Here is a 23,215-nt window from a genome sequence, read left to right on the forward strand (position 1 = left end):
TAGCTGAAACTTCAATATTAAAGCTGAAAGTAATTCCAGATTTCAGAATTTTATGAGCACTTTGTGCCTATCTTGATTGAAAAATCATCTTAAAATAGACAAATTCTGCATTAAGAAAATAAAATTAAAGTATCTAATGAGACTACTGGTTTTCTGCATGTTAAATCATTCTCTTAATGCAATGTAAAAATTTTATTTTTTTAATATATCTTTACTTATATTCTTCTTCTTCTGGCATTATAACCCAGGGTGGGTCTTAGCTTCTCAACCAATAAGCCCTCCCAGAAGGCAAACTTCTCCAACATCTTATTCTCATGATCTTTAAGTCCTCTCTATGTCATCCATCCATCTTTTCGTGGTCTTCCTCTTGCCCTCCTACCGGTAGGTTTCCATTTCATTATCCTCTTAGTTGTTTTGCTGTCATCCATCCTCATAACATGTCCCAACCAGACAAGTCTTTGGCTCTTCACAAATCTGACGATGTCTGCACCCCTGAATGAAATTGTCAAGTTCATGGTTCATTCTGATCCACAGGATCCATCAACACTTTGTACCTGCCCAAAGACTTTTCACAAAATTCTATGCTCGGACACTCTCAACAACTGTTCATCTTTACTCGTTAATGTCCAAGCTTCACAACCATATGTTACAACTGGTCTATTTTGTCTTCGCTTCATTTATCCCAAGTCCTCTTCTTTGTGCTTCACTATCCAGCCTGGCCACTGTTTCCTCCAGTTTTTTTTTTTTTTTTCTTGTTAGTTGTTGGCGCATCACCTTCTATGGCCATAATGCACCTCCCAAAGTTTTTGCATTTTACTGTGATCCAAGCCCGAGGCGGGAATCGAACCTGCGACCTTTGGGTTGCCAGGCAGGCAGGCACTTTACCATGCTGAGGGAAACGAACCATAACAACTCATGCTGAGGGAAATGGACCATAATCTTCCACACTGGTCCAGTGCGGGTTGGCAGATCGACCATATTCAGCAGTCAGGGGCTTGAACCCCGGTCTACTCAAAGAGCATGTGCTACTGCACTCCCGCTCCTGACTACTCGGCTACGGAGACCATTGGGAGTTGTCAACTAATTGTCAATTCTCACCACTGCTTTAGAGCCAGCCAGGGTTGCTTTTATGATCCTAACAATTTTGATCTCCTTCTCCTGGGGTATGCCCAGGAGAAGGAGATCAAAAACCATTTTAGGAGATCATTTATCATTTCCTCTCTGTTGAGTGAATCAAAACCTTGTTTCAAATCTACATATAGGTTAAATATATGTATATTATACTCAAATGATTTTTCCTGTATCTGCCTCAAGATGAAAATCTGGTCAGTTGCAGAGCAATTGGGTCTGAAACTACACTGATATTCTCAAATGATTTTTTCTGAATATGCTGCCAGTCTATAACTCCCAACAAAACCTTGTAAGTAATGCTCAGCAATGTAATGCCTCTATAGTTAGAGCTAAGCAGTTTATCACCCTTCTTGTCAATCAGCTGTATGATTCCAAGTGTCCATTCACCCTGGATTTTTTTCCTCAGATCATATTAGTAGTATCAGTAGTATCAAATTGGCAGATCGCTTTGGGTTACAAGGTCTACTGGGTTTTGGTAGATTGTGCACTGTTCCCACTTAAAACTTCTTCACAATTTGGTTTGTGTTTTTTATTGTACAAGGGTGGTTGATGTCGAGAAAACTTCTTCAGCTGATGTGCAACTTCTGCAGCATTTTCATATTTTACATGCGTTTTTACAATTTCAATCTTTGTAATTGTACTTTCCTATTTCCAAATTATTCTGAAACAATAAAAAAAAAAAAAAAAAAAAAAAAAGATTATACACTATTTTTCAAAGAACTTATAGAGATTTACATCAGTAGTTATTCAAAACAGTTTTGTTACTCATGAACCACCCAGCATATATCCTCATCTGGAAAACTTGCTCAAATTACACTGTATATCCCACTCAAAAGATATTTTTTTCTTTATCTAAACTTTCATTTTAAAAGAAATAAAAAATTCCTGACAGCATTTCTCTAATTGTTCTTAAAACCAATGCTCCCAGTGAACTTCTGATTACAAATATCTTTACAAGCTGTTACTCAACTGTCATTTTTTTTCATGTTTGGAAATTTGGCCCAATCTAGGCTATTCCATAAAAATGTGAACCTTGGCCATCTATGCATCATACTTTAGCTATATTTATAATTCTTTCTAAATGAATGAAAATTAAGAGGTAGTAAAACTCATATTTGATTAATAATCACCTACATGGCTTCCATCACCCTTGAAATGCAGTGTATTTTTGATTAATCATGGGATTTGGCTTATGGTTAAATCTCATGAATCCTACATTTGTTGGATAGACAGTTATCATATAGATGGAAACTAACTGCTTGCTGTCAAAGCAATTTTTCAGTCTGTTGAGAAAGAGTTTTCTATTTTTCCTTCTTCACTGATTAAACCATATATAGTAAATATTTTCTTTTGTGCCGATTCATTTCTGCCTCAGCTTTTTTTTTTTTTTTTTGTAGGACTCCCATACAGGAAATAAAAGCAACAATAAGTGTGTTTTATTATTTCCATGAAGTCTCACTGCTCATTTATCTGGTTTATTTAATTGGAATGGATAGGTGAGAATATTATTAATAAACACAGAGTATCTATTTGAATTTCCTCAGAAAACCACAAGAGGACAGAAATTTAAATTCAGAAAAGATAACTAACTCTGGCTATATATAATAAAATTTTCCTTTGACTACACAGTATCAAAATAAAGCATATTTTCGGGTTAAGAGGGATTAAATAACACTTAGATGAAACAGAGAGATGAACAAAGGTTACCATTTAGCTTTTTTTTTTTTTTTCTTTTTAAATTGCAGAAACTACATAAGCTTTGCTTCCTTATATCATCTTAACAAGGAATTAAATCAACTACAGTTTCTTGCAACAACTAATGTTTTCCATGCCATAAAGTCAAAGAAAATGGAAGTAAAAAGCTACTTTATACCTTTTCCAGAAATATATAGTTGGCTGAATTAGTAAATTATATTAATTACAGTGATGGACAGAGTATCTTATATTTTCTATAAATGGTGGAATCAGTTATGAAAATGCTAATAACAGGTACATGAAAATGAATTTCAGTAATCAGAGTAAAAAAAAAAAAAAAATGAATTTATTATATAACAACAGTAATTGCATGCAGCTGCTGATTATTATATTATGCTACACAAAAAGCTTCTCAAATTTAATCAGTTTATAAAGCTCACAACATTCAAGCTATGTATAATAAAAGCAATCAATTATTTTGGGCACACAAGATTGCCATCAAATACAGATCTTTCACTTTTCCAACTAGATGAATGAAGAGCTGGTACCCACCTGAAAAGGAGCAGCAACCTGTAGGTTGGTGAGCAGAAAAAATAAACAAACAATATAAGTACTAAATAAATAAATCACTCAGAACATCAGCGATGTGCTGAGTTTATTTATTTAGTGTTAATGATCAACCAGCACGGGACTAGGTTTAAATCAACTTAAGATTACATGAACCATTAAATAATAATAATTAAGCCACTGTTTTAAGTTAATTCATTCCAGTGTTTAAAAAGGCTTCTTCATTGATAAATACTAAAATTTATTTTTGACAAAGAAGCATATTCATGTAACTGCATGGCTTCTATTTTACCATATAGACCAACATACTTTTCCCTCCAGCATGTAATTTTTAAAAGAATTTTTTGATAAAAAAAGATTAAGAAAAAAAAAAAAAAAAAAAGAAAGAAAAGATTATAATTCTCTCTTTTCTCTAGGTATTGTCAAATTTTGTGTCTCATAAGTTTTAGTATTTGGTTCTCTGTTGTCAGCAATCTATAAATCAAGGACTTAACATTAGGGATGGAGGATTCTGTGCTTCTTCCCAATCTATGTTAAAAATTTTAACAATAGATTGGGAAGATTACAATTTTCAGTTGAGCCTCATCAGGCTCAACTGAAAATTGTAAAATTTCGAAAAATGCTATTGAAACGATGTAGGTTTGCACAATAACTAGCTTTTCTGTTAAACATAAGCCCTCTAAAAAAGACCTTAAAGGGCATAATTTAGGAGTTTAGCCTGGTTTGGCTAACTGAATGGTTTTAACCCACAACTAAGAGTACCAATGATTTTATGTTCCTTACATGCACACTTGGTTAATGGGGTAAAAAGTTACCTCATTAACTTTAAAAATCAGGAAGAAATAATTTAAAGCTGCTCATTTTTGATAGCACCTTTATCTTCAATCTTTTATGAACACATCTATGAAAAATCCATTTTTTATATTAAAAATATATATTTTAATTAATTTTTGAAATTAAAATTCAGTTTAGACTGTCTGTAAGTGAAATTCAAACTAAAAAAGCAGTGTGCTTCAACGAATGCCTGTCACATGAAACATGAGGTGTAGACATCAACAGTTTGATTCTAGATGATGCTTCAATGTCATAAAGCCAGAGAGCATTACTGATGGAGAAAGCATGCAGAAGTAAAGCAAGCTTGCTCTCAATAATTGTACATGACATGCCAACCAACATGTGCATATAATTAGGTTTAACTTAATTTGTGGATTTTTTACTAACTGTGTGGATAATTAGCAGGTATTTCTGGAATTTTCAGTGGAGAAATCAAATAAAACATTTTCAAAAACAACTATAAGGAGTTTCAGCTGTGTTGTAAATGAAGAGCACAAATTTCTTGAAATATTGTCTGAAGTATAATCGACCCCATTTAATGTCAAAGTCTGCTGATAATGCAACAGTCAAGGTGTTGAATGCCCTTAATCAGAGTATGCTACTTCAAGATCTGGGTTGAAAAACAACAATGGGTTTTAACATTGAAAAATGCAAGGTACTACATTTGAATATCAGTAATGTCATTTGGGTTGCACCAAATTCAAAGTTATATTAAAGCAAAAAAGACCCAGAGGTAACTGTACAACAGCTCATGGGTCCTGTCAATGATAGGGACAATTCACGTGTATTCCAATTGTATAAAGAGCGATTAGGCCATATCTAGAATACTGCATATTGGGTTGGAAACCATATGGAAAGGGTGCAGAGAGGAACTAGATTAGCTGAGAGCACAAAAAGGAATTGAAACCTAGAAAGACTGGGTATCTATAGAGTTACCTAACTGAACTATTTAAATATTTAAAATTGTCAAGAAAACTAAAGGCTGATGAAATCTTTACTCTGCCTCAGCCAACAACAAAAAGGGATGGTTGCAGAAAAGATGTCAGATTTTTTGTCTAGCTAGATGGTAATTGTTTGAAGTGGACAGTTTCAGTAAGTTTAAAGGATAATCAAACAAATTATTAGAAGGGATAGGCAAATTAAGGTTTTTTTTTAATTTTTTTAATGCTGTACAAGTTTGCTTCCCTGCACAGTTCTGTCAATCTATTGAAAAATTATCAAAACTGTTCTTCAACATGTGTTTGTTCGCAATATTGCCATTGCGTTTGTATCTACAAAGACAACCGATTGTTCACGATACTGGAATTGAGTTTTGCCAATTCATTTGAAAAGTTCCAAGCAAGAATAGAATTAGCATTAGCAAAGGCACATGATGCAAGAAAGTAAGCTTATACAGCATCAGCCAAAAATAAAAAAAAATAAAAAAAACCCTTCCCATTTCACTGATCCATTCATTCCAAATGTTTGTCTAGTTCTGTCTTGAATTTATTTAAGCTATCAACTTCCACAACAATAGATGGAAGTTTGTTCCAGCAATCAACTACCTGCTGGTTAAAGGCAAACTTCTGGATATCTATTCTACAACTGTCTTTCTGCAGTTTGAATCTGTACTCCCTCAGGTTTGTAACCTGAGCAAGAGGAAAAATCCCCTCAGCATTAAGCCTGCTCAATCCATTCAAGGCCTTATACACCTCAATCAGATCGCCTCGCAGGTGCATAGTCTTCTGAAGCTGAAATTTGCAGAATTTAAGCCTTTCTTCATAAGAGCACCCCTTTGTTCCCTTTACCAGTCTTATTGCCCTTCTCTGTACTCATTCTAGCAACTCTACATCCTTCCTAAAATGAGGCTTCCAGACCTGCTCACATACTCAAGGTGTGACCTGACCATTGCCTTATACAAGGGGATAATCACCTCCTTATCCGTGCTTGCAAAATTCCTGTATATCATTGACAAGACCCCATGACCTACTCTGGCTGCCTGTCTGCACTGCTCAGAAAACTTCATATCTGACTGCACAATTATCACATAGTCTCTTTCATTCTCCACTACCCTGAGTGTAACATCACATAGTTGGTAAGTTGATACATTTCTCTGGGGTTACTGCTACCCATATGCAGTACTTTGCATTTGTCAATGAAATATGGAAATATGAAATGAAATGAATTCATATTAAGCAGGATTTAATGAGTCAGTTTTAAAATAAGAAATTCAGTAATTGATACATTTGCACAAATGAATGACTGATATCATAAATAAGGATATTGTAACCACACCAACTACATATGAACAATAGTGTTATGGATAAAATAGCTTTATGTGTCTTTATTATTATTTTGAGCATACATGATCAAATACAGATGTACTCCCCAACTATTTCTTTATTCTTCTGACAGAAAACTGAATGAAGTGATATTATTATTATAATTAGCCATATGGTGCAAGGATGCCTGAGGCTTTTGCTGCAAAAGCCAAAAATAAAAAAAAAAAAGATCTTCTGAGTTATACCCTGAGTGCGCAAGAGTTACCTCTTTAACTTTAAAAATCAGGAGAGAGAGAGAGAGAGAGAGAGAGAGCCAGAAGTAGGAGGGAATCACCAAGGAAGAGAAAAATGATGATTTCCAGCTCAGGACCCAGGTGTGCCAAGCCCATACTCACCAGATGTGAGCCAACAGAAGCACTCTTAACCAACATTTGCTTAACTGACTCAATCAATGACACACCATTCCCTCTTTGTCTGATGCTCACAGCAGTCTGCTGCGGGCACTAGTCCAGTATGCTTTCAGCTAGAGAGCTAACGTACTACACCTCACTTACCTCACTTACCTATTAAGATGTATGCTTCATGGGAGGTCAGTTTTGTGTTTCTTCCAAATGCAGAGCTCAACAGTGTAGAATACTACACTATTAGTTGCAAGCATACTGGACTATGCCCATGGCAGTCTGCCCTGGGCATCCCACAATATGTTTTATTGAGGGAATAGTGTTGCACCAGTTAATCCCATGTTTCTAGCAAAAGTATTTTTTATTGTAATCATAATATGTAATTTAATTATGTAAATTAATAAAGCATAGGTGATTGTTTGGTTGATTTTGTGTTTAATGGCACATTGGCAGCTTAGGCCATAATGTGCAAAGTCAAAAATAAAAAAAACAGTACTACATAATGTGTTGTTACCTTTATGGGCTACCATCGAAGTTGGTTAAATATGAGGTGCAAAGGTATATAAAAAGAACTATGGTAAAAGTAATAGATAATTAGTATTAGAAGGGGAAAATAATGCAAAGAATCAATCTTATATAGTATTCAATGTGAATTATTTACAGAAAGGACTTATAGTACCAATTATTTTTGTCATTACGTTTTAGCAAGAGCTTACATTTTTTACAGCACTCACCTCTGAATCTATATAGCTTGAAGATGTGATTTGAACAATCCTTCTATAAATTTATTCAGACAACCCCCTTCCATAACACTGTGGAAGTTTATTCCAACAATCAATTACTCTCTGGCTGGAAGCAAATTTTTCACATAGATCCTGCAAACCATTCCTTATAGTTTAAATCTGTTAGTGTCTTAACAAAGAAAGAGTCAGATGCCACCAGCATATTTAATTTATACAGCCAATTAAAAGTTTCAAACAGTCAGGTCTCTTTGTAGATACCTGGGTTACACACACACACACACACACACACACACACACACAGTGGGCTTGCAGAATACAAGTCTTTCTTGGTAACAGTACCATTTTGTGCCTCTAACTAATCTTTGTTGCTCTTCTATATACACATTCCAAAAGACTAACAGCCATTGTAAAATGAAGCTTCCAAACCAAGTCTGCATGCAGTATTCAATATGTGGTCGAAATATTCTCTTATACAATTGGACCAACAACAGAACTATATCATTCCAACAGATCCACATCCTTCCATAAATCAGAATTCCAAACCTGAATACAGTACTCAAGGTTCAGCCTAACCATTGCCTTATGCAATCAGATAATTTCCTTTTTTGCTTTAGACTGATAATCACCTCTTTCTCTCTGATGGTGAAATTCTTGTATATCACTCACAGATTCCCATGAACCCTACTAGAAGCCTTTCTGATCACTCAGAGAATTTCATGTCCTACCATATAAAATTATTCATGTCTTTTTTTTTCATTCCCTGCTAAAATTATTCCATGTCTTTTTCATTCCTTGTTACCTTGGGTGGTACCCACCCCAAGTTGCAGAAAGTCAATAAACCACAATTTTCACTTTTCAGCCCATCTAAGTATCCAGGACTGGTTGGAATAGAATACAATGATTACTGTCATTAACTAGTCTGCCCACCTTTGTATCATAAGCAAAATCACATTAAATTTGACATGCCTTCATTAATAAATAATGAAAACAGGAAGGAATTTAACAAGGAAATCTCTAAGGAACCCCATTAGCAGTAATTTCAGTAACAGAGAACAAAAAAGACCCACAGATAATTGTGCAGTCAGATATGAAGTTCTTTGCCATCCCAAGATATCTGCATATTTCCTAAAATGAGGCTGCTTCCAGACCTGTATATAGTACTCAAGATATGGCCTTACCACTGCCTTACACTGCAGAATAATTACCTTCTTATTCCTGTCAGCAAAATCCCTGTATATCATTGACAAAAACCCACAAGTTGTTCTAGAACAGGTGCAGAGAGAGCAACGAGATTAGCAAGGGAAACAAAAGGAGTACTCTTACCAAGAAAGACTTCAGTTCTGCAAATTTAGGATGTGGAAACTAGGTATTTACAAGGAGATCTGATCAGGATGTTTCAAGGCTTTGAATGCATTCAGTAAGTTAAATAAGGGATCATAAATTAAAATTGAGAAGTATAGATGCATGACAGATAAGCATAAATTTGCTTGCAGTCACAGGACAGTTGACTGTTAGAACAAATATCAAACTGGTGTCATAGAAGTGTGTAGTTTAAATAAATTTAAGGAATTAGAAAAGTTATGAGATGGGATGGGCAGGTAATGTGGGAAGGGTGTTTTCTTTCTTTCTTTCGTATGTAACAATACCAAAAGCTTTAGTGAAATCTAAGATATGATATCAAAATTATTTTTTTATTTAGTTCCTTAGCAATTATGCCATAATAGCTAATCAGATTAGTCAGACAATAACTCCCCTTAACAAATCTAAGCTGTGAATGCAGTAAAACTGAATTCCTCTCAAGATAATCCTGCATTACTTCTTTAACCATTATTTAACTCCATTATTTTCCCTGAAACAGAGGTCAAGTTCACATGTCTGTAATTACTCTAGTTGCCATTTGATCCCTCGTTGTGACTGGAACAGACATCTGCATATCCCAATCTGTAGAGACCTCCCATGAATCAAGAATTCTCTCATAATGATGGATAAAAGATTGCTTAATTCCTTTGCTGTTTCTTTTAATATAATTATTTATAATTTAACAGCCCCGGTGTCCTATTTACTGATGGATAAAAGATTGCTTCATTTATCACAAAATCATTTATCTCCCAATTATAATTGGTTTACTTATATAACTGGTATTCTTAGCTAAAGCAAGCCATCATATAATTTGCATGACAAAGCCTCTTAAGATAGGCTTCCTTGTCCCATGATAATTTATAATCATCCCATGCATTTTCTTCTCTGACACTAGTCTCAATCAGTTCATCAGAAATGAACTGATTGAAATTAATGACATTCTTTCTAAACATTGAGCAATATCTCTTAGTGGCATAAATAACGTAATAGCTTATACAGTTAGTTCCCTGAATATTTCCCATTTAGCATTCACATTTGTTAAAAATATCAGTTGGTCTCGCTGAAAAGAATTTAAAAACTATTTAAGACCACTATAATCACTTTTGTGAAAGCAAAATTCCTTCCCTTTTTCTTGGGAGTAGTTATTTTTTATATAAATCTCCATAACAATACACTATAATCACTGCCAACTAGTGTTTCCATTATCTGAATATTCTTAATGCATGAAATTTAACTGCTGATAATCAGATCAAGAGCATTGCTTTCTCTTGTTGCCTGTCTAATATGATGATGTAGAAAACAGTCCTCAATAACTCCACATACTTTGTACTGCTGAGTGAATGACCACTGCACTAGTTCCAGCCAGTATCTGGAAAGTTAAAATCCCCCCACGATAAGAATTTATGATTTACTCATCCAATTGATTTGTCTGTGTAACTTCATTATACTCACCACAGTCATTTGGCCTAAAATATAGTCATACTCTCATATTTGTTTTTCCAGTGTTTATGTCACAATAAACTGACTGTGCTGATTTAGCAAACTTCCCTTTTTGTTTCCTTCATTATATGCTAGAGGAAAAACTATATGACATTTCTAAAAAATATAATAATGCAAATATAATAAAACATAATGTTTCAAACTGAAGTAAATATCATTACTATTTCTGTTACACCATGAAATTTCACAAACTCATATTAACCACAGAAATAAACTGCATAATGTAAACAAGCAGTATGAGACAGGCAGTACAAAGCATGCAGCACATATCTCATGACCAAAAGGAACATTGTTTATAACTGCAAAAAAAAAAAAAAATGGTGGACCGCCCCCCCACATACCAATTTTTTTTCTTTAACATTAAGGCAGTTGATTGTGTTAATCATTATTGTTAAAGTAACAACAATTAATTGCTCTTAATAAAAACAATAGAAAAATAATATGATGGATGGAGGTAAAAAGTGAAAATATAGCAGTTTTTTTATGGTATACAATGTGTTGCAATTTTATAATGCACAACTATTCTTTTCATGAATTGTTACATGCAATATAAAGCAGGTGAACAGATATGGGATGCTATATGTGTATTCAATTCAGTGTGATAATAGGCAGCAAGAAGAAAGATTTATGTGACTCTGAAGATGGCACAGTAGTCAACTACAGATGCAGCCTCATAACTATATCATAAATTGTAACTCTGTTTAAAGTTTTCATGTATGGCTGTGTCTCAGGTATATAAAGATTGGCCCAAAAACCAAATAAAAATCAGCCAAAGGCTATACTGTGGTCAGAAGGAGCTTGATGCAACAGACCAACAGAGCTGACGAGACTTCTGCATGTTAAGAGAAAAGCTACAGTCAGTTAAATAGCAATCCAGTACAACAATGGTAATCAAAGAGGCATTTAAGAATGCACAACTCATCATACCTTGTCACAGATGGGGTATTGTAGCAGATGCTTATACCAGGACTACTGTCTGCAAAAAAAAAAAAAAAAAAAAAAAAAAAGAGATGAAGCTATAGTTGGCTCAGGAATGCCAACACTGAACAGTGGAGGTTTGGAAAAATACTGCCTGGTCTGCCGAATCCAGGTTCCTGCAAGAACGAGCTCAAAGGGTTGGGGTGCCCTGAGCCAACTTTGGTGCCTACACCCCATCCCATTCATTCAAGGTGAAAAAGATTTTTCAGTTCAAAAATGAAATGTATATAAAACGTTTTTTTATAAAATTTTAATTTTATTATTTATTTCATTCAAGTTCACTTTATTAAAATTTTTAAATAAAAAATATTAATTTTAATTAAATAAATGCATAGCTTTAATTATATATAATCATTAAATTTTCTACTTCAATGATTAACTTTTCAGGCTGTAATGGCTGTAAATATTTAGATCACTTCACCCAGGTTTACATCTTGGCAACAACCATATTCAGTTGATAAGGCTGTCAACCCATTCAACACATCTTGTAATCATCATGGAATGCAAGTAAGTTTTGATTACCTTTATCACTGAAAGAGTTCCAATCTGTGTTGCCCATTGATACTGGAAATATTAAAAGAATTCTCAGCACCGTAAAAATATTTGCTAATCATGCCATTAAATTGCTTTAAAACACATTAACTGCATGATTTTTGGTGAAAAATATCTGCCCTTTGAAATGGTTTCACAAATATTAAAATTCATAATATAAATCAACCAAAGGTGATGTTCTGTTCCCATCTGCAAAGAGAATTTCTAAATACACATAATTATCATTCATTTCTGTAGTATAATTTTAAATTGTATGGAAATTAGAATTGATCATTAAGCTTTGCAATTAACTCAAACCTGCCTTTAGGTGACTGGACTGCATTGATTAAAATTTTGAAAAACTGAAGCCTAAAATTTTACTTCTTTATCATTCCACCATTGTCTTTACCTGCATTATTACACATTCTTTTTTCTCACAGTGAATTCTTGTTTGCTCAAATTCAGGTTCAATTTTCAATTCAACTGCCAACTTTTTTTGCAACATCTAGAAGGTCTTTAAATTTATCATCTGTTCTGCAATTTTTAAGATATTCAATTGATTCTGAAAGCAAGAAGACAGCTTGTGAGATATTCAAATTGACACTTGGGCTTTTCTTGTGATGTTTATTTGGCTCAACCAAATAATAAGACAGCAGATAAATTTGCTTTAATAATCTGTTTTCATTGGCCAAAAAAGTCAACCTCTAATTTCCTACATTGAATTTATTTTTTAAACTGTTCACTTGTTTCTAGTTGATTGAGAGTGATATTAAATTTTTCCCTTGCTCTTTCCATTTTTGGTGCCATCCCTCCCCCAAATTTCAGTGCCATGGACCTATCATGCAAGTATCAACAATGCAGGCTGGTGGTGGTAACAGTGTAATGGTATTAGCCATGTTCTTGTGGTGTACATTGGGAGCTTTGAACCAATGGAACAACACTTGGATGTTACAGATCTGGAATTTGTTTCTGACCAGCTACATCCATTCATGGCAGCATTATATCTATCTGAAAATGAATTTATCCAAAAGGATTAATGGGCAATGTTACAGAACTGCATTTTACAGAATTGTGGCCTTGTGAATTGAATTGTACACAACTGAACAAAGAGCTTTGGAACATAACAGTGAATTAAGCCTACTACAGTGACCTACTCAGTCACCATGACTAAGCACCTGAGGGATAAGGCAGAACAAAACCACCAAAGGTGAGGTCCACAACCATCCAATTTGCGATAACTTTGAAAAGCAGTTGAGTCAATAGGAACCAGTATCCCTGTGGTATGCTTTCAATACTTCATTGAGGTGATAATGAATTTACACTGTTCTGAGAGTTAAGGGGGGGGCTACTCAGCCTTCAGTAGGCATACCTAATAAAATGGCCATCAGTGTTTTATGTACTTTTTAACAATTTAGTTACAATGAGATTTCGTTGTATATTCAACTTTTCTCAACTATTATTATAACTTATTTTTACTATGCAAGTAATGCACACTGCACATGTGCTCCTCACTCCACATGCCTACACAACCGACATTTATAAGGAAAGTCAGCTGTGAAAATGTCAAAATAATTTGAAGTTTCAACTCAACATTAGTGTGTTTGAAACAGAATTCCTGCATTCAATGTTTGTGTAGAGGCTTTTAAAAATGGATGGTGACAATGCTGCAGGTCAGATTACAATTTCAGATCGAAGATCTTTTATCAAAAGTGAGACTTTACATGGTCAAAAGCTGACACAAATTTATTTATAAATTTTTGGCCGAAGTGTATGGTGAGACAACAGTAGATCACAGAATGGCGTCACAATGGTCTCAAAGGTTATGTCAAGATCAGACCAGTGCTAATGACACGCAACACTCAGGTAGACCAAGGACATCTATGGACAACACATCAGCAGTCATTATTACCACCATTTTGGAAGAAGACAGACATATGACCTGTGAAGAAATAGCCAATGAACCTGGCATAGTAAAATCATCTATTCACCGAAATGTAAATGAGGTGCTATAAAATGAAAGTTCACAACCCAAGGAATCTCACATTCGCTATTAGAAGAATAATAAGCGAAGCACAAAGAAATTGCAACTCAGTAACTCACATGTTATCGACAAGAAGGTGAAGAGTTTTTAAAATGTATTGTTGCCATTTATAGACAGGGAAATGCAACTGGAACCTGAAATGAAGTTCCAATCAGCTCAGAGGAAGCATCCACCTTCATCACACCCCTCTAAATGTCATTGGTAACAATCAAAGATGAAACAGGTAGCCATCATGGGCTATGATTATGAGGGCATTATTACAACTGATCATGTGCTACTTGAAAGATCAGTAACTGGAGACTAATATACACCATTTCTTTGTCAAAAACCATGATCAAAAATTTGTCAGAAGCGACCACAGACATTGGAAGCTGGTATGTGTTCATATTCCATGACAGTGCAAGGCTCCTATCACTGTCTGTACAGCTTGTTTACACCAATTAAAAGTGAGAAGCAATACCTCAACCCACCTTATAATCCTGATATGAGCCCTTGCAATTAAAATCTATTTCCCAAGCTCAAGGAACTACTGTATGGACTAAGATTTGTTTTTAAAAGTACCAAATGCAGCCATGACCCCAATGCATCAGCCAATTTAACTTCAGCACACAGTTATTATCATTATTATTATGAGCCTTACAGTGCAAGGAAGCCTGCACCAGCAAAAAAAAAAAAAAAAAAAAAAATTCTGAGTTACCCTGAGAGAGAGAGAGAGAGTCAGAAGTGGGAAGGAATCACCAAGAAAGAAAAGAATGATAAACGGCATTCAAAAAATTAAGCTCTGAAGGAGACTACACTGCATGTTTTTAATGTAAATTATGTTATAAAAAATTCATTTTAAATTAATTCTTTTGTGCATTACTTTTGGGATAACCCTCACATATATACACAATGTTTTCACCTCCCATATAATCAAAGGCTCATGTTGCCATTTGCTTAAGTAATGTTAGGGGCATAGAATGAGTGTTGCAAGGAAATGAAACTGTCATGTATTGCCTCAAGCAAGACATTTCCTCAGTTGACTCTGGTGATGACTGGCACCCCTAAACAATCCCTCATGGCCATATAAACACTTTTAATTGCTTATATGCAAACATTAAAATTCCACTCTTTCTATATATGTGAAGGACTTGATGTTTATTTTCTCACCCCTATCCTCTAGAAATGAAAATGTATGTCTGTTTAATTCATCAATCCTGACAGCTGGCATCCAAATATGAGCATTTCTTTGACAAAATGTGAAAACAATTCAGTGATCTCTAAAAGATTCACACGGACATCAGTATCCCTCCCCACAAATAATCACCCACTTTTTGTGCTCTTAATGCTGATCCTGCATAATGATATGCAAAACAAATGTAAACTGCTTGCACAGTAAATAATTTAACCATACTTTAGTAAGAAATGTTCCTATAAAACTCATAAACCCAACATTTTTTCCCAAATCTAGTAGTTTCACACTGTAAAATATTACTTCATGTATTTTCCATATTGTGTAGGGTATAAAAATTAGCAGATTAAGGGAAGGTAATGTGCTGGTCAATATGATATTTATGAAGTACATAAGATTTATGATTATGTAACAATATTCTTTACTGGAAATGAAACTGTATTCTTTATTGTGGCAATAATGAAATACACATTATAACAAATAAGCGCAGCTTTGAATCAATCTAACATAATTCACCTTTAATGCTATTATAAATGCATTCCAATTAATTAGTAAACAGTAACAATGACTGAATTATAAAGACATTTTTGAGGTTTAATTAAGTCACCATATAATTAGCTTCTCTTCTGCATGCAATAGCAAAAATAATACTAAAATGCTCTATAAAGAAGAATAACAAATCAAAAAATAGGCCATTTACAAAGTCTTGTCATCCAATTCTCATTACCACTAATGACTTTTCATTCCTGCATTACCACTTCTCATTTCAGTTAAAGGTACATAAAGTAAGCTAAAATACATTATTTTATATATATTTCATAATTTTATTCCTATGCTTATTATTAATTCATATTAAAATCAATTTTCCCTGTACAGTTTGTACGAGATAATAAATCTGTGTCCCTTTTTTAATCAATTGTGCAATCATAAGAATGCCATCAAAGAGACTCTTACCAGGAAGGACATTTTTCGCTTCCCTCACCGTAATATGATCTGTAAGGTGAAAATTAAATTTTGCATTACGATAGAGGACTTCATTCACTACAAAAAAGTCTACGACAGCATATATCTCCGAATTATACTTTCGAAGATATTAGTTTGGGAAGTTCACTGTTTTTGTGTCGAGCATCTAAAAATATCATCTAAAAACTAACATTTCTAAAGTTCTAATCTAAATGTAATCAATTTTTTTCAGATCTTGAAAAAGAAAAAAATTTATTTATTTTATAAATAATTGTAAATCACCCTAATGGTGCCAAGTATTATGTGGAAGTTTTTTAAGGTAGATTCAAAAGATACAACTCTCTGCATATGCAGTTTGTGTGATGCATATCAAGGGGAGAAAAAACAGCTAAAACCTTTACATATATATAGTGTTATAACTTCATTGGGATATAGGTTTAGGGTTATATTTTGTATTGGAATTTTATTGAACTTGAATAGAAATCATGACAGACCAGAGCAGCAAAGTAAAAGACTCGAACGAATGGAAGTGTGTGGCTCTGGGCAGAACTGAGGGGGGGGACAGTTGTCCTCTGAATCGCAGTCTATTGAAATGCACTGTTTGTTTGATGTTTGTGGACAATCAGGAACGGGACATAATATTGCCAAGGGGAATGTCTTTGTGTGTGTGCACGATGTAGGGAGTGCGAGGAAATCGGGCGCCAAGTCAGCATTGTTATGGGCTTATACAAGAGCTTGAAGAACAGGGTGTATGCCCTCGAAGGATTTAAATTGAGGGGCCCATCAAGCTCTCAGCTGCCCACATCAATGCCAGAGCTTGCACTTGAACATCATGCAACACAGAGGCAACCCCCAAGGCAGAATGTGCTGGTCCCAAAGGAACTAGTTATTGTTGTAGGTGACTCTACTGTCAGGGAAACGGGGAACATATTGTTCAAAAAGGATAGATGGAACAGGACCAGGGTATGTCTGCCAGGGGCAAAGGTTGATGACATTGTAGGGCAGATATCATCCTTTAAGGGCACAAAGGGTGATATTGTTGTTGTACATGTTGACACTAATGATATTAAGAGTAGGAGACCAGCAGAATTACTTAACAAGTACAAGACAATGCTGAAAATAAGCCATGAGTTAGGGTAGAATTTGAAAGTGTCTGCAATTCTGCCCAGACACGATAGGAGGGAGTATATGATGAGAGCCTTGTTGATCAATTCGGCCCTGGAGAGATTGTGCAAGGCTCAAGGGGTAGAATTTTTCTCAGCCTGGTCTGTGCTTGTTAACAGGAAAGACTGCTTCTACAGGGATGAAATACACCTAAATAGAAAGGGTGCGAGAATATTTGCTGATGCTATCGAGGCAGAGTTAGGTAGGTCAGAAAACTGCTAGCTAATAGATTAACAGTAGCCGCTGGCAGAGGTAAATGTGATTTTTGCACTACTTCTATTGAAATGCAATTGAGCAGCACCCTGAAAAACAAGGCAATGGGAATTTCCAGGACTGCTAGGAGTCATAGTGGAACAAGTAAATACATGGGCTGTGTCAGGGTAACTAAGAGTAGAAACAGGTGCATATATACTTGCATGTACACCAATGCTAGGAGTACAGTTAATAAATTCGATGAGCTTGAAGTGCTAGTCAAGATATCAAAGGCAAATATTGTTGGGATATCAGAGACATGGTGTCACAAAGACATAAGCAGTGTGGAACTGGAATTTGGAGAGTACAATGTGTACAGAAAGGATAGACAGGACAGGAAGGGAGGAGGGGTTATACTGTTAGTTAAGAAACACATAAAATCTAAGGAAGTGCATCCAATCGATGGTGGTGGACAATGCAATGTTGAGTCTGTTTGGTGTGACATAAGCACTGGGAAAGGAAAAATGAGAGTAGGTGTGTGTGTGTGTGTGTGTGTGTGTGTGTGTGTGTGTGTGTGTGTGTGTGTGTGTGTGTGTGTGTGTTATAGGCCTAATGAATCTGATGAGTATAATGAGCAATTGTGCAGAGAAATAAAGTGGGCCAGTAAATTAGAGTGTCTTATAATAGGGATTTTTAATTTCCCGGATATTGACTGGAACTTGTGGTTTGGTCACTCACACACTAGCAAGACTTTTGTGGATTTATTGGATGATTGTTTTCTACAGCAGCAGCATGTTTGGGAGGCAACTTGAGGGAGTAATACTCTTGATCTGATTATCAGTAATGATTCTTCATGCATCAAGAATCTGCAGATAAAGGAACCACTAGGTGGCAGTGATCACAGTGTGCTGAAGTGGGATTTACTCAAAGAGGTAACTACCATCAAGGGTAAAGGGAAGGTTTTTTGCCTTCGTAAAGGGGACTATGGTGGTCTGAGCCAGTATTTAAATTCTATACAGTGGGACTAAATGATGATTTTGACAACAGCAAATTCAAAATGGGAAGCATTCAAAGAATTAATCTTGGAAGCTACTAGGCTTTTCATACCAACAAAGAAATATTGTTCAAGATTTAGGCCTAAATGGATGTCAGATGAACTAATTAGACATGTGACAGAGAAGAAAAATGCATGGAATACATATAAATTAATATATGACACAGAAGCCTATGATAGATATAAGCTGGTCTGTAACCAAGTTACAAAGGAGGTTAGGCAGGCGAAGGCAGATTATGAGAAATCTTTGGCAAAGGATGCAAAGAAAAACAGTAACGAGTTCTTTACTTATGTAAACTCTAGAAGGAAGGGGATGAATCAGATTGGTCCACTTGATATCATTGGTTCAACTGTTCATGATCCTGCTCAGGTAGCTAACAAACTAAATGAATATTTTGCATTGACATTCACACATAAGGAGGGAGTTATTCAGGGAGGACAATGCCAGAGATGTATTCAACTCTGGCAGTAAGCTAGATAATCTTGTAATAATTGAGAGTAAAGTGGAGGAGAAATTGTTGAAGATAAACACAAGAAAGGGACCTGGGGTGGATGGAATCTATCCAGTTATATTAAAGGAAGTGGCAAAGAAAGTAAGCAAACACTTAGCCATAATTATGAGAGCTTCCCTGGATTCAGTGGAAGTACCCATGGACTGGAGATGTGCAAATTTGACCCCAATCCACAAAAGAAGATCAAAGGGAGACACAGGTAATTACAGATCTGTTAGTTTAACTTCTGTTCCACGAAAATTAATGGAGGCACTGGTTAAAGAAACATTGCAGGAATATCTAGACAAGACTTCAGTTATAGCTTGGACACAGCGTGGGTTTGTTAAGAGGAAATCTTGTCTGACTAATCTCCATGTGCTCACATCTGGTGAGTATGGGCTTGGCACACGCAGGGTCCTGCACTGGATATCATCATTCTTCTCTTTCTGGGTGACTCCTTTATTTCTCTCTCTCTCTCTCTCTCCTCTCTCTCTCTCTCTCTCTCTCCGTCTCTCTCTCTCTCTCTCTCTCTCTCTCTCTCTCTCTGGGTAACTTGGGAATTTGTTTTGGCTGGTGCAGCATAAGCTTTGGGATTCCTTGCATCGTATAGCTGATAATAATTTGATTGGATACTGTGATGTAGTCACAAAGGAACTGGATGCAAAGAATAACTTTGATGTCATATATTGGAAAAGCCTTTGATACTGTTTCACATGGAAGACTGGTGCACAAATTGGAGCAGTGTTGCATTGGAGGCAAATTGCTGCTACGGATAAAGGGATGGTTGAGTGGGAGAAGACAGAGTGGTAATCAATGGACACTGCTCTTTGTGGACTAATGTTATTAGTGGATTCTCTCAGGGTTCAGTGTTGGGTCCATTGTTCTTTTCTGTATTTATAAATGATATTCATGACAGTATATCAGGCTTAATGTCCAAGTTTGCAGATGATATGAAGGTTGGCAGGGTTGTTAATGACACTAATGACAGTACACTGATGCAACAGGATCTAGAAAAGTTGAGCAGATGGGCTGAGAGGTGGCAAACGAAGTTTAACATTGACAAATGGAAAGTACTACATATGGGAAGCAGTAATCCCAGAGTAATGTATCAACTCTCGGGTACCACACTGACAGTGGTAGAGAATGAAAAGGACCTGGGGGTAATTGTGCAAGCAGATATGAAGTTTTCTGAGCAGTGCACATGGTCTGCAAGGGTAGTCATGGTGTCTTGTCAATGATATACATGAATTTTTCTAGCAGGGATAAGGAGGTGATTATCCCCTTGTATAGGGCAATGGTGAGACCACACCTTGAGTACTGTATACAGGTCTGGAGGCCTCATTTTAAGAAGGATATAGAGCTGTCGAAACAAGTACAGAGAAGGGCAACAAGATTAGTGAATGAAACAAAGGGTTGCTCTTACGAAGAAAGGCTTAGGTTTTGCAAATTACGGTGTCTGGAGACTAGGCACCTGTGAGGTGATCTGATTGAAGTGTATAAAGCCTTGAATGGTTTGAGCATGCTCAATGCTGATGGGATTCTTCCTCTTGCTCAGAATAATTGCCTGAGAGGGCATAAATTCCAATTGAGGAAAGGCAGTTGTAGGATAGATGTGCAGAAGTTTGCCTTTAGCTAGCGGGTGGTTGATTGCTGGAACAAACTTCCATCTGTTGTTGTAGAAGTTGATAGCTTAAATAGGTTCAAGGCAGAACTTGACAAACATTTGGAGTGAGTGGATGGGTGAAATAAGAGTTTTTCTCTTATAAGCTTGCTTTCTTGCATCATGTGCCTTTGCTAATGCTAACATCTAATATGATGAATCATCTTAGGAAATTCCATCCTCAAGAAATAGCAAAGAAAACAGAATCATATAAATTGAAAAGGACTTGTACAGAAGCTCGGTGTCCAAGAACAAGTGACAGCACCTATGAACCTCCTACTATAGTACAACCTACCTTGGAAGCTGTATTAGCAAAGAAAAAAAGTTATGGAATATTAATGATCATAGGGCCAAAGACAGTCATTACACAACTGGAGAAATGATAGCTGTTGATCTGCAACCATATTCTTTGGTATCGGACATTAGATTTCAAAAATTATTAAAGAAGGTCTATCCCAATTTCTACATCCCAAGCAGAAAGTATTTTACTGAAAATATTATACCAGATATATTTCAATAAGTTAAAACAAAAATTCAAATATCTCTTGAGAAAGTCAATTACATTTCTTTAACCACAGATATTTGGATAGCTAGTACAAACAATTCCCCTTTTTTGAGCATGACAGGTCACTTGCTTTCAAATGATTTTGAACAACATAAGGCTGTTCTAAGCATTGCTCCTTTTAGTGGCTCTCATACAACTGTTAGAATCAGTGAACAGTTAAGCAAAACTCTTGAAGATTATAAGCTGACCAACAGTATCTTTCTGGTATTGTGAGACTGGAGAAAATATGGTAGCTGGAGTTAATAATTGTGATTTAGAGTAGCAATCATACCTTATACACACTACAACTTTCAATAAATGAATCCATGTTTGCCCAACAGACAGTGAAGAATATCATTACAACTAGTAGAAATATTGTAAAACATTTTAACCATTCTGCTTCAGCAGTTAATAAGTTGACAGAATTATGGGTTAAACTAGATTTAAAAAACAAAACATATATTAATTCAAAATGTGCCCATGCATTGGAATTCAAAATGCTGGAAAGAAATCTTGAGCAATGAAAAGCTCTAGTGACATGTGCTGTGGATAATAACATCCCTACATTAAATTCATACCAGTGGATTCTTGTTGAGAAAATAGTTCAAGTCATTTGAAGAAATTACTAAGGAATCAAGTAAGAGAGAATCCACCATTCTCTCTTACTTGATTGAAGTAAGAGAGAATGGTGGATTGTCAATTGAAGAACTTAGATTTTCAATTGACAAAGGTTTTCTACTTATTTGGAAAAAAATCTTTGTGTCTATCTTCTTTCATAGATCCTAGATTCAAGATAAGATTTCAGAAAAGTGATATGGAAGCCAAAATAAAGGAATGGGTATTAGAAGCTGTGGGCAAAATGGAGCATAAAGGAGAATTCGAAGATATTTCATGTTCATCCAATTCTGGAGAAGATCAAGAATCCTCAAGTGACAATGCACTGACTTTTTCAAAATTGTTTTCATGAATTAGCTTCTACAAAGACAGAGAAGAATGAAGAATCAACAATATCAAAAGAAAAGGAATCTAAAAGGAAAAGAACAAGCATTAATTATACTTGCTCAAGAGAAATGCATCATTATTTGAATTTAAAATTACCAAAAACTGATGACCCTTTCTTGTGGTGTAAAAATTTACAAGAAACCTTTCCTCTTTTGAGTAAATTAGTTTTAAATTATTTAAGCGCATTACCTTCTTCAGTCAAAAGTGAAAGAATATTCAGTAGAGGTGGAAATACATATGAGTTTGCAAGAAATCGGTTATGCCCTGAAAATGGAGATACTCTTATGTTCCTACATTATAATTTAACAGTAATGGAATTTGATTATATTCATTAAAACTGTTTTAAATTATTTACTTTTTTAAATGTTCCAAGATGTTTTTCTAAATTGTAGTACAATAGTTCAAAAGCTAAGTGTTTTTGTATCAAAAATATTTAATTTTTTGTGTTTTTTATTAATGAAGTTATATGTTTATCAAAATTACTATTTCATTTTTGTGTTTTTTATTAATGAAGTTATATGTTTATCAAAATTGCTATTTCATTTTTTGTGTTTGTTGTATCAATAAATAGCCAAACACAGAAATTGAAGGTAAGGATGAAGAAAGTAGAACTATTGCTATAATCCAATCCATTGGCAAAACTAACTGAGGATTCTCTTAGAAGAGATGAAATGGCAGAAATATAAGTGAAAATTAAATTTAACGAGAACCGATTAATCGGCAAAAAAGCCCATACTGCCAATTACCAATTATCTACCGATTAATCGGTGCATCCCTAGTTAAGACACAGCATAGGTTTGTTATGTGGAAGTCTTGTCTGACCAATATGATTGGATACTATGATGTGGTCACAAAGGAACTGGATGCAAAAAATAATTTTGATATCATATACTTGGATTTTAGGAAAGCTTTTGATACTGTTGCACATGGAAA

The 23,215-nt window shown here is 35.1% G+C and overlaps 1 protein-coding gene across 10 annotated transcripts in view; it reads right to left on the minus strand.

Annotated features, from left to right (window-relative positions):
- Positions 1-23,215, minus strand: part of LOC150090991 (disintegrin and metalloproteinase domain-containing protein 11-like) — a 1,161,948-nt gene that overhangs the window by 896,932 nt on the left and 241,801 nt on the right. Inside the window, exon 3 of one of the 10 annotated variants that reach the window (XM_090373753.1) lies at positions 3,379-3,396. The exons of the other annotated variants lie outside the window; for them this stretch is intronic. Coding sequence (XP_090229879.1) covers positions 3,379-3,396 — 18 coding nt within the window. The remainder of the gene's footprint in view (positions 1-3,378; positions 3,397-23,215) is intronic. 10 annotated transcript variants of the gene reach the window in all.

Source organism: Mastigoproctus giganteus, chromosome 1 (assembly GCF_048544385.1).
Source record: "Mastigoproctus giganteus isolate SK-2022 chromosome 1, ASM4854438v1, whole genome shotgun sequence".
Classification (NCBI taxonomy): domain Eukaryota; kingdom Metazoa; phylum Arthropoda; class Arachnida; order Uropygi; family Thelyphonidae; genus Mastigoproctus; species Mastigoproctus giganteus.